Source organism: Eptesicus fuscus, chromosome 6 (assembly GCF_027574615.1).
Source record: "Eptesicus fuscus isolate TK198812 chromosome 6, DD_ASM_mEF_20220401, whole genome shotgun sequence".
Classification (NCBI taxonomy): Eukaryota; Metazoa; Chordata; class Mammalia; order Chiroptera; family Vespertilionidae; genus Eptesicus; species Eptesicus fuscus.
Window position 1 is genome coordinate 85,541,070 of NC_072478.1, and position 13,300 is coordinate 85,554,369.

General features: G+C 35.0%; 1 protein-coding gene across 2 annotated transcripts in view; it reads left to right on the forward strand.

Moving 5' to 3' along the window:
• Positions 1-1,134: 1,134 nt before the first annotated feature.
• Positions 1,135-13,300, forward strand: part of SPINK5 (serine peptidase inhibitor Kazal type 5) — a 68,766-nt gene continuing 56,600 nt past the window's right edge. For both annotated transcript variants that reach the window (XM_028145966.2, XM_054718020.1), the window contains exons 1-4: positions 1,135-1,243; positions 2,447-2,472; positions 7,095-7,222; positions 9,485-9,557. In XM_028145966.2, coding sequence (XP_028001767.2) covers positions 1,189-1,243; positions 2,447-2,472; positions 7,095-7,222; positions 9,485-9,557 — 282 coding nt within the window. In that variant the 5' untranslated portion in view covers positions 1,135-1,188. The remainder of the gene's footprint in view (positions 1,244-2,446; positions 2,473-7,094; positions 7,223-9,484; positions 9,558-13,300) is intronic.

Below are 13,300 nucleotides of genomic sequence, written 5' to 3' on the forward strand. Positions count from 1 at the left end.
AATTTGTGTTATGGATTGAATTGTGCCCTCCAAAAAGAAATATATCAAAGCTTTAAATTTCCAAAATAAAATAAAATAAAATTAAGTGTTAGAACATAAAATAATCCTTCAGATTGAGGATTTTAAGAAGTAGTTATGTGCCAACTTTGATTCTACAAAGTTTCTGCCTTTACTGTCTGTAATGGTGAAGCAGTATATGGAGTTGAGAAAATATTGAACTTGTGTTCTTTTATTTCTTAATCCTCACCTGAGGATATGTTTTTATTTATTTTAGATAGAGGGGAAGGGAGGTGGAGAGAAAAGGGGAGAGAGGAAGAGAAACATCAATCCGTTGCTTCCCATACGCTCCCTGACCAGGGATTGACTCCCAACCTAGGTATGATGCGCCAACCAACCGAGCTACCGGCCCAGGGTGTTTGTGGTCTTTCATGTCCCACCTCTGCCCTCTTCCACCTAAACTGCATGTCCTTGGAAAAGTCATTTTTCCTCCTCTGAGTTTCTGTTTCCCCATGTATTCGAGTTTTTGTTTCCCCATGTATTCAACGCTAGAATTTTTCTGGGTTATCTTTTAGGATCATTCAACTCTAACTTATGTACGAGTATGTGACACTGAATGGAGACACTTAGAACATCTGTGGATGGAAGCAACAAGAATCCTTGCTTCTCTTCCTATAAAGCAGCTTTCTCCAGATGTGGTGAAATCTTTCAGTGTTTACCTGACTGGTAGTACAACTAATCTGTCTTCTTTTCTCCTCCCTCCCACTTACGAAGGGAGCCAGGTTAGAAACATGTTTCTCTACATGGTAATGTGTCTGTCTGTGTGGCTGAAGAATTCAGTTTCTATATAAGACTATGGAATATTAAACTTTGAGTAACATCCTTGGACTCAATCTCTTATTGCCCTTTGAGGAGGTATCATGAAAATATATTAGAACTACTTTGGAAGCAGACATTATCTGTTCAAATCTGCCACCTTGACAGGATCCTAAAGGATGGAAGAAGCTAAATTGATGTGGTATCTTAAGTCTAGCACGACCTTGAACAACTGGTTTTGTAACGTTGGCTGTTGTGGGTGTGTGTCATCAGGTATATATAAAGTAAGCTGCATCGCCATGGGTTCAGTCCTCGAGCACAAGCTGGCGAGCAATGCATGGAGCAGACTTGTAACCAGTTTACATCATCTTCATCATGAAGATAACCACAGTGCTTGTACTTCTGAGCCTGGCTCTTTGCCTCATACAAGGTAAGTAATTTGCATGTAATCTAAGCCTCTTGCCACAAACCACAAAGCCCTGGGCAGAGACTTGTCTCCCTCCCCCTGCCCGTACTTAGTATTCAAGATTACATAAATGTATGTAATCCTAAAATATCTTGCCAGACACAGAGCTTTAAAGAATTATATATGTGGTTTTATAACGATGTTGTTATCTTTAGAAATGGCAAGGAGCTTGAGATAATCTGAATTTTATCCATGGGAAATCACTCCAGCAATTCTACATTAGTACTAAAAAGCTAGTGGATTCTTCTTTATCTGACCCTCTTAGCAAGCATTATCAATTCATACTTATAGGAATTATGTATATAATAGATATTTAAAACTTCAATGTATGTTTTATATATATATAAAATAGCATATTTATAAAAATATTAACAATTTAAATTCAATCATCTATTCTTACTTTAAAGCAGTAGTGCCCTCTAGCATATTTTGTTTGTGCTAAATGGATTAAAGGCACTTCTTATAAAAGGGAAGGGACTTTTGTGGGAGCTCAGAGGTAGGTTTCTGCATTTGCTACTTGAACTTGGAGGGAACATGGATTTTTGCTTAGAGCTATCTTGCTGTGAAGCATTTACATGTTTTAAAAGGAAACCCTAGATGGAATTTTAAACATTATGCACAAATGATGCCCACTTTTCTAGGGTAAATGTGTTGGTGCAAAAGGTGTTTCATATTGACGGTGTATAATATAGCCTGTGATTTTAATTAAACTTAATTTTTATCATATCTCTAATTTTTGTATCTGTCATAAGGAGGCAATGTTACCAGAATTCAGAAAATTTTAATTTTATGTGTATATATGATCTAAACTTTCTGCTATATTATACTTTCAAATTGTAATTGATATGATATAATTGATATTTAGGTTATAATTTTAAAAGAGGTCTGAAATACTCTGCTAATGAAGGGATTTTAGAAATTAGATATTTTGAGGGGGTCAGAAAACATATAAATTTTATTTTCCAAAGTAATTGGATCTTTCTGAGTGTATACACTCATCTCCTGGGGCCATCCCCTCATTTTATTTCAATGTGTTCAAAAATAATTTGTGATTTTCTAACATATTTCCAGTAAAGTGAGCAAGTCACTGCACTGAGCAAATTGTTTCTTTTACTTATTAAATATTTTAGATCCCTTTGACTTTGTTTTTGTTTTTTTGTGTTCCAGATGCTGCCAGTATGAATGAAAATCAGGTTAGTCCTGCTTTATCTGTTCACTGAATTCATTCCAAGATCTCTAAAGAAAAATCGTTCATGGCCAACACCTTGATATTAATAATGCAGACACATTATACTGATAGGTGCTAATAGCTTTTGCTAAAAACACAGAAACAGGTCTAAATGAATCAAGGCTTGAATCTCAGACACACACACATCACTGTATTAATAATACTGGATGTGAGCAAGAGGGGATCTACCATGCGATAGGAATGCTTTAAAATTCCACAAACACATCAGTGAATTAGTATTTTTCAGTTTAACAGCTGAAAGTCATGACACACACAGGAAGTAGAAATTAGTTTTCTTGTGATTATTATGTTAAAAGGGGATTGGCTATACCTTATATAATGTCAGTGTATATACTTCATTCAATAAATATTTATTGAGCATGTATTATGAATCAGACCTTGTTTGAGGTGCTGGAGATATTAAAAAGTAAAGGAAAAAGACAAGAACTGTTCTGTCATGGAGCTTACATCTCAGTGGAGGAAAACAGACAAACCAATCAGTCAATTAGTAAAGACATATAGTACATTAATAATGATTAGTCTTAGGAGAAAAATACAGGAGGATGGAAGATAGGAATTTCTGGGGATGGAGGTGGTATTAGTTCGTCTTGGGATAGTCAGGTAAGTTCTCCCTGAAGCTAACAATAGAACAGGGATCTGAAGGTGATGGGGAAGGGTCGTGAAGATAGTTTTTCAATTTAAAGCAGACCAGGCGGAAGCATCCATGATGGCAGAGGCCCTGACTTAGGAGAGTGCTTTACTACCTCTTTCTTAGAGGCCTTTTGTTTGAGAGCTAAAAGAATTGTTTTCTATAGAAGTTAATCATTTTATATATCTAGAAAAAAATTTAAAAGAGCCAGTTACATGCACACACACACACACACACACACACACACACACACACACACACAACTATGCCATTAATTCAGCACTTAAAACAGTGCTATGTATATAGCAAATATTTGCTACATCTCCCAAAAGTCATAAACATTAAGATAATAAAACACTAAAACAACGCCTTTCTACAATGAAACTATTAGAACCATGGTCAAATATTCTCTTGCTATATTTTATTATAACAATTTTTTTTAAAAGAAACTTCTTACTGGACTGTTCTAAAGAATTTCATCATAGTCTCTATTATCTCATCTGTTTGCCGATTAAGGAGAAGTGGAGTAACCTCTATGGTGTAGTAGAGTGGTACAGTAGAGTAGAAAAGAAAAAGGCTGTATTTGGGGAAATTAAACAGCATGCTCACTAGGATGTTGCAGTGAAAAGAAGGGTATTGTGCAAACTTCATTTTTCAGGAAGCCATAATTTGTTTTTAGAGTTTATGACAATTGCGGTGATTTCCAGTGGATGTATCAAACTCTGCACTGATACGTTTTATGGTTTTAAACTCTATTTCACTAAAACATCAAAAACCTAAATTGAGCCACCTCTCATGTTGGAATAAGCAAGAAGAACACCAAGAAGTAACTATTTCTCTGGAAATGTTTCTGATCACAGAACTTGGATATTTTGTCAGAAATGAAAACTATTGATTTAGTCTTTCTTGTGGTGCTGGGGATTTTATTTTTCAAGCTCAGTCAGTAACTTGTTGAAAGTTATAAACATGAGCCAGAGCAGCATGAAAAAGTCCTGTAGCAACTGCAAGGATCTCTACCATGTGCTTATATTTGCATTCACAGAGGATCATTAAAAAGCCAAAGCAACCTTGTTAGTGCTCTAACACAGACAAGGAATGATGCCAACTCCCTGGCACATTTTGTTATGATGTCTGGGGAGGGACAATGGAAGACAATGGGCTATATAACAGCCACTGATGGAAACAGAAAGAGCTTGGCCCTAGAGGGCTCCAGTGTTCCTGAGTGGTGGGGAAAACACAAACAAGAGTAACAATAACCAAAGAAAGCGAGCCAAAGTCTGCAAGTGAGACTGCAAGTAAAGCGTTGCTGGGATTTCATCTCTCCACCTCCCCATTTCTTTTTGGTCTAGATCAGCTCCTATTTCAAAACCCTCTTTATTATGGTGATTGGGAATATATTATATTTTCCCCAGAGAAAAACCCAACCACTGCTTTCGATTTTTACAGCCTTTTCCTGTTTCATAATTCAAAAGGATAGTGTTGAGTCTCATCTTAACTAGTTAAACATTGTGAACAAGTTTCTTAACCTATTCTCTAGGCCTGGGTTGTTCATTTGGGAAAAAAAAAAAAAAGAGTGGGGCTCATCTAATTTTGACATTGGAGAAGTCTGATTCAGGAATATCCTGATTGACAATGTTCTTATTCAATTGACTGCTAAAAACTATTTAAAGCTTTATTCAAGTGTTATGAATCTTGTTTTAAATACTTTCCCTAAGACCTGCCTCACAAAGGATGTATTTCTTTTATTATTATTATTGATTGATTGATTGATTGATTGATCTTTTCGGAAGAGAGAGAGAAGCATTGATTTGCTGTTCCACTTATTTATGCAATCGTTGGTTGCTTTTCACATGTGCCCTGACGGAGGATCAAACTCAAAACCTTGATGTATTATTGGGGCGATGTTTTAACCAACTAAGCTACCCGGCCAAGACTATAGTGGTTGTATTTCTATTACGAAGAGACCGGGGTCTTCTCTGATTCTTGACAAAATTTCTACTTAGATTTTATAGAATCATTTATGTCTGGCATGCTAAGCAGTAACTTGCAATGCTGGCATAAGATACTATAAAATTAAAGACCAGACACAGATCTCAGAGGCCCACTTGTCAGTCTGTTGTCAGAAATTATTCCTGTGCTACCCAGATAAGATCACTGGGTGTTGGCCATAAATTTAGAGATATTTCAGTAGGTTGTCCTTAGCAAAATTTCACAGGGCTGATCTCTTACATTTTTGAGTTTCCTTTTTTCACCATTAATCATTTTTCAAACACTACCAACTGCCTCTATGTTTAAGAGGCTAGGTGAGATACACCATTACCCACTAGGTGGTAACCAACATTTAAACAAGGATTTCTCTATATACTGTTATATCTATGATACCTGGTAAAGTAATTTCATAAGTGTTTGTTGATTGATTGAATAGTTATTGTAAAGATATAGGAAGCTGAAAATAATTCTATAATTAATCCTTTGGAAGAGGTTGTATTTGTTGGAGTTGGAGCAAAGACTTGATATAAATTTTTGTCTAATGCAAGCATCTGAAAGCACTATTTTATTTCTTTTGCAAAGGAAAAACTTAGATTTCAAAGACTTGCTCTAAAGAGCCAGTGGACTTGCAAAACTAATAGGGAATATAAAGCATTTTAAATAATAGAATAGGTGGAAATAAGGACAGTGGACAGATCTTTGAAAATGAGGGTTCTTTCTTTTCATGCATTTTTTAATTCAATGTATTTTATTGGAGAACTCCTATATGTCACTCAGTCTTTTTAGGAGTTTAAATTAATGTTATATCTGAAATACTTGGTAAAATATTATTCAGAATGATTTCCCCTCTCCCTAAAGTTGGTACAGTGCTGCCGTCTGCATTTAACAAAAAGAAAGCCAAAACCGAGCATAGCACACCCTGTCTTGAAGGATATCACACAGAATAGGAAAATAGTAGTTCCAGAGAATATACAAAAATATAAACAAACAAACAAACTAACTAACTAACTAATTAACTAACTAATAAATATAGAACAACTAGGCCTCCCCAAGGATGTGATAGTGAAGGGTCTGGAAACTGCAGCTTTGTTAGCTTTTACTAGTAAGTCAGTTAGTTGGATCTGAGGTTTATTTCATTTCAGAAGAGGATCTAGTCTATAAATATGTTTTCCAAACATATCTGACCAAGGAGTCCTTTCATTCAACTTTTAACTTGTTTTCCACTTTTTAACTGAACCACTGTTAACACTTCCGGAAGCTGGGGTCTTGGGTACTTCCTTTGCTGACACGGCAGAGGCTCTTCACAGTGTCCAGTTCACACACTGTGTCCCAGTCCTCCAGCAACTTTTCAAAGTCCTTCTTACAGCACATGATGACCCACTGTGTGCTAGATGATTAATATGTGCCATCAGCATATTCCAATGATAATGACAACAGCAACAAAAACAAAACTTTAATATTAAAGGAGGAAGAAGAGGAGAGAAAGAGATTCGACTTATTAAATATCTATAAGCATCAGACATTCTTTGAGGGCTTTTTACATACGTGTTATGTTTCATCCTCAGAAGACCTGTGAAATGGATACATTTATAATCCATGCTTTTTATTGATAGGGTTAAGTAAGCCTTTGAGAAGATAATTTGCTAAGGCTATTGGACTTGTAAATGGAACCATGAAATATAAAGTTTTTTGATTCCCAGTTCCTTGTTCTTTCCATTCCATTAATTGTTTTAGATGAATGCTTATTAGGTGAATTTGCAATCTCCAATAGACAATACACAATATACAGAGTCACTGATTTTATTTGTATTATTTGTAACAACTAAGTGAATGTCTTCTATATAAAGGAGGTAGTGGTTATTAAATAATATTGTTCAAGGAAGTTTTTCTTGGCAGGTCTTGCTTTGATAAGGTTTCAGTAAACACAACTTTTTTCATCTTTCCCTTAGAATTTGTGCAGTGAATTTCGGGTATTGATGAAAAATGGGAAGCTGTTCTGTTCCCAGGATAAAAAACTTCTTCAAAGCCCTGATGGAATAATATTCCTCAACAAATGCGCCACATGCAAAATGATACTGTGAGTAAAGTTTCTCTTCCAGGTGTTTGAGTTACCAGCTGATCTCTGAACTAGTAAATGTATTCTTTTTATTTCTTGACAAATATGTCTTTCTAAATCTAAATGGTTAAATAAAAATAGTTTGTAGATCACTCTGGCATCTCTCATCAGATAAAGTTAGGTAAATGCCACCCACCTGGAAAGGTTGAATCATCCAACATATGGTATTCCAAAACACCCAGAGGGCCCAGCATGAATACCTTATGTAAAACTTAATAGTCTTTTGAGGATGTAGTTGCAATTTGAGTTTCCTGGCTCTGAAAAGTTAATTTAAGAAAGAAAGTCGGATTCCGTGGGCCTGTTAAGACCTGATCCTGTTGTACCTTAGGGACTGAGAAAAGCCCCTTGGGAATGATGTCAAACTTTTCTTGTGGCAGCCAACCAGGAGAAGAATTTAAGCAGGATACACCCTGACTCTGTGAGCTGCCAGTGTCTTCAGACATTTGGGATTATGCTAAAATGAAATGGATTAAAAAGTTAATTATAGCTTGCAATTACCTGCAATTCAGAAAGATTTAGTATCCAGGAAGTTAACCAACATCTATGCAGTGCTTCTTAACTTGACTTCCTTCTCTCCAATGACACCTCAAAAGTAGAAGATGGCTTGAGCTATCAATTGCGAAACCTCAAATCAAAGTGGCCTCATTTGTTTTTGAACAGGGAGGTCGTTCTCAATTTCTGACCAACATCCAAACTTCAACACTGGTACCACGCCAATACTAAGCTTACCCGTTTAAGATAATTAGCTTTTTAAATGCCAGCCTGGTATGTGTCAAGGGATTTCATTTGACATATTCAATAATATTGACATAATGAAGTTCTGATCACACGTGCTGCTTCTAAAGAAGAGACTGTGGGAAGATGAGGGAAGGCAGGGCAAGATGTAGAGTGGGGTGAGGCCCAGGGAAGGTTGAAGAATCCTTTCTTATTCTCTTGGAAGCTGAATGTAAACCAGCAGGTCTATTATTTACCATAAAGTTTCCTTCTTGTTTCAATGGATGTTTTGATAGTAGACCGATACTATGAAATGTTAAGTTTACTGAAAACTAATTTAAAACAAATATAAAATGCTTAAGACACATAAGGCAGTTTAGCACTAAGAAGTCACTCACTCCATTATTATGTTAATTACCTATATAAATGATTTGGAATAAATTTTTTTTTAACCTGCAAAGAAGGAGACTGTATGAGGCATAAACATTATCTTCAAATTTCTTAAGTTGTCCTTTGGGTCCTCAGAGGTTGCAACTGGGTCCAAAACAGGAAGGCAGATTTTTATACATCGAGAATATGGTCTTTCCTTTTCTTTTGTTTTCCTTTTTTTTTTTTAATTGAATTTATTGGGGTGATATTGGTTAATAAAATTATATAGGTTTAAGGTATACAATTTTATAATACATCCTGTGTATATTGTATTGTATATTCACCACCCTAAGTCAAATCTCCTTCCATCACCATTTATTCCCCCCTTTTCCATAACTCTTCCACCTCCCCCCACCTCCATTTTCCTCTGGTCATGACCACACTGTTGTCTGTCTATAAGTTGTTCTTTTTTCTCTCTCAATCCATTTATCCTTTTTACCCACTTCTCCCCTACCCTTTCCTTCGAACACCTATGAGTCTGTTTCTATTTGTTAGATTATTTTGTTCATTAGATTCCACATATAATTGAAATCATCTGGTATTTGTCTTTCTTTGACTAGCTTATTTCACTTAGCATAATAATCTTCAGATCCATCCATGCTGTTGCAAAAGGTAAAATTTCCTACTAATTTGAAAGAATATATGCACCCTTATGTTCATTGCAGTGATATTAACAATAGCCAAGATTTGGAAGCATCCTAAGTGCCCATCAGTAGATGAGTGGATAAAAAAAGCTGTGGTACAGTTACACAACGGAATAGTATTCAGTCAATAATATGGTCTTTCAAAGAGAGCATTCCCACAAGGGTACAGATGGCTTTAAATTTGGTAACCACCTGGATGTTGGAAGCATTTAAGGGGGACTGATCTGCTGTGCATTTAAACATATAGATTCTTGCCAATAGAACCATGTTTGAGATATTTTTCAGTATTGAGGAGAGATTTATGGTCCCTCTGCTCATTTTTGGATCTGCCAGACTTGGCTGAGGAGAACAGTCAGAATTAAGTTCACCATGTATGCTGTTATCCTTAAAAGTTGGGAGGTATGTCTAAGCTATGCTATTTCTTGCTCTCTTCCAGAGAAAAAGAAGCCAAAAACCAGAAAAGGGCCACGCATTTAGCAAGAGCCACTGGAGCCACTGACCCAGCAAAGGTAAGAGACTATTTGGAGTCAATTTGCCGTATTTGCTTTCAAGATTAAGTTTTACTCTATGTAGAAGTCTTTATTTCCTACTTATTAAGTCATACCTGTTGTGAAGCCAACTGAGAAAGGAGGGAACATGGCTTAGTCCATGGGTGCGCTAAATATCTGGTACAGCTAGTCTGTAGGCCCAACCCATGACCCAACTCTCTGCAAACATTTTGGTCACTGACAGATGCTGAAAGGAGGAGTAAGTCAGTGTGACGCCTGCCTTCCATAGTCCTTTCTCATTCCTCCTGTTCTGTATTAACTCCAACAAGAGCCTTCATGGGACTGTACAACTAAATTCAAATCTCAGAGCTCTTATTTATTGTCGTCACTTGGACCATTTATGTATTTCTCAGTCTCATTTATTTCATCTTTGAAATGGAATGTGGGACCAAATGAGAAACCAAGTTTAAAAAGCCAGCTACAGTGTTTAACATGTGCTAGCAGGCATTTGATTCATTTTATTTCCTTTCCCTTTCTTTTACTTCCTATTGCCTATCTTTTCCAATACCTGAAGAGTTCTAATTTAACTAGAGTTGTTTATCTTTATCTAATTTCCAGATTGGATGTAGGCCAACATTTGTTTGAGAAAAGTGTTCAGTGGTAAAGAACAAAACAAAACTTCTTTAAAAATAAAAAAATGATATAAAATGAAAGATGCTGCATAAATGCAACCTAACATACAATTATTTCACTTTATACTTTTTAACTTATACAAAGTATTTTATTTATGCAAAAGAATAAAAATTCTAGGTTCAGATTGAAGAAAATTTCTAACCTACAAATGTCTCACAATGAATTATTGACAAACTGGGCTTATTGCCAGGTATCCTGACAACTACTCACACCACTCCAGGTCTTCTATTTAACTTCTCCAATACCTTCTTCCTCTTCTTCCTTTTGTGTGTAACAAGTAATGAAAATGATTTGTCATGGCAGACATGCCCAAATTACTTTAACATCCTTATTCTAACTAAGCTACCATCTTCCTTGTCAGTGTTAATTAGGAATGTCTGAGAACCTCAGCCTCCACAGAAAGTCTAGTCAAATTATTTGCTGGGCTCAGCCAGTCTCACTTTTAAAACAATAACACAATCACCACTCAGTCAATTTGAAATCCTTTTTCTGAGCAAAAAGGACCTGCTTCTGTACTCTAAAAATCATTGGGGGTCAGAACAGTTTATTAGTAACAATCAAATCTACCTTTGTCACATTTAGAGAGTGGCTCATTCTGTAAGATTTATTCTCTCCCTTCTCCTCCTCTTTTTCCTTTATGAAAAACTGGTACATCGGTGGTGTTTAAACATGCAAAATACAAGCAATGACAAAAAAATGACACACACACATCCCAATCTTAACAAACCTACTATTTAAAAAATATTACAAGTCAGATGTTTTCATATATAGACGCACATTTACTGAATTTTCATCAAATGGAATTTTTGAGAAATAAAATTACAGAATTTTAAGAATGTTAACGTTTTATGCCTGAGTTAGAATTTTTTACCTCTGGGTAAAGTTCTTAAAGTTACATGTTTTGCTCTCTAGGAAACTACTTACTTATAAATTAAGACAATTAATGTTTGGCCATCTGTCTAGATTTTATTTTAGGTGTTTGAATGGATTAACCTTTTGCACTCAGATGTGGAGTGTGACTCGACACAGTTAGCATTAGAATAAAGGAATCGAAGAAAAAAGCAAGAGAGTGCAAAGGATTAATGCAATTACACTGTGTTTGTTATTTCTCTCTTCACTGTAAAAGAGAAAAATCTACCAACTTTTTCTGATTATATTTTTCCCATCAAAAATTAGCCTTGATACTCACTCTCAGAATAAGGTACTCTACCTGTTCAAGCATTTTCCTCCTACTGACATCCTCTCTCTCTTCACCATCAATTTCTTCTTTACTAGGCTGCCATTCTTTCACCTCCCAACTCTAATATCCAATCCATAAATAAGTCTTGTTGGCAGTCTCTAAAATACTTTATCCAAATTTGATTCCATTTCACCATTTTCGTTTCTGTCATCCTAGTCAAATTCTTCATAATTTCTAACTTCTAACGTATTCAGTCCATGCTAGACTTGTTTTTAATTAATTGACTGATTGATTGATTGATTCCGTGTTTCTCATTGATTTAGGTTGGCAAGTTTATAGGCTACTAAGCTCATATGTGTATATTTGCGTTTCTGAGTTCTCAATTCTATTCAGATTAGTTTATTGCTTTAATAACTAATAAGGCAAGTTTTCTGTCTTAGTTCACTTTTTTCAAATGTGATTTACCTATGCATAGGTTGTTTTTTCATGTAATTATTATAAATAAAAATATCACTGAATTTATGAAAGCCCCCAACTTGAGTATAGGAACCAATGTGATTAGGATACAAAGAATTTATAAGTTAGTTTGAGTAAAATTCACTTTTTAGAATATTAACTTTCTCAAATCAAGAGCACACAATACTTTCTCCTTAATTTCTATACTTTCTGTGTATTTTATGAGATTTAAAAGTATTCTCTGCAGGACTTTTTATAATTTTTGCTAATATCTAGAAAATTTGTAAATGTATTGCTACTTTGATTGCTATTTTGTTATTTATGATATATCTATCTGGTTATTGTTGGTATAGACAAATTCTATTGATTTCTATAGATTTATCTTATATTGAACAACTTTATAATACCTTTTGTTAATTCTTATAACTTATTTATTAGTTCTATTTTTTTCTTGGTAGTTGCTTACATTATCTGCATATACTAGCAGATAATAGACATTTTATAACTTCCCTTTCAATCTTAACACTCCTTTATTTCTTTTTCTTTCCTTATATTATTGGCCAGGATCTAAGAGTTCGTTTATTAAACAGTAGTGTGATAATGAACATCAAACTGCCCTCTCTCCCCTATTTTAAGGGAATACATCTAAAGTTTCTCCATTAAGTATAATATTTACTATAGGTACTTTTTCCATAAATTGTGGCAAGTTTAGGAAGTTCCCTTCTTTTCTTAATCTTATGAATATATTTTGGTCATTATCAAATACAGTCTCTTCAGCTATTGAAATAATTTTCTGACTTTTTCTTTCAACCTAATGAATTACATTCCTTGATAAATTTGCTAATGATAAACTATTATTCTTTTCTAAGGGTAAATCATACTTAATTATACTGTATTTTAAATGTAATATTAGATTTGGAAAGTTAACATTTTATTTAGAAATTTGAAATTATTTTTATAAGTAAAATGAGTCTATACTTTTCTCTTTTTAATTATTCTAATGTGGTTTATGAATCAACATACAATTACCCTGAGTGGTCACATTTCAGGCTATGGCTGAATAAAGAGGTCAGCACATCTTTTCTCCAAAATTCAACTATAAATCTAAACAAATTGAACAAAACAATCATTATGACCACTCTGGAAACTGAAGAACGGCAGCCTGTGTCAATCTGACAAGTGTTTATGCTTGAAAAACCGCTAACCTTTGGATTAGAACAGTGGGAGTCTGCAATGCTCTTGCTTAAGGAATACATCTTACCTCTGTTGCTTCCTTGTTGTGGAGGATCTACCAAAGCAGGGTAGGATATAGGGGTCAGCACTGCCATTGTTGAAAGGAGCTTACCTAATTTTGGGTAGTAGGCTACAATCATACGCAGAGATGTTTTTGGTATAAGTCATGACTGTCACTAAGAGTAAGGTGGGGTGGCCCGAG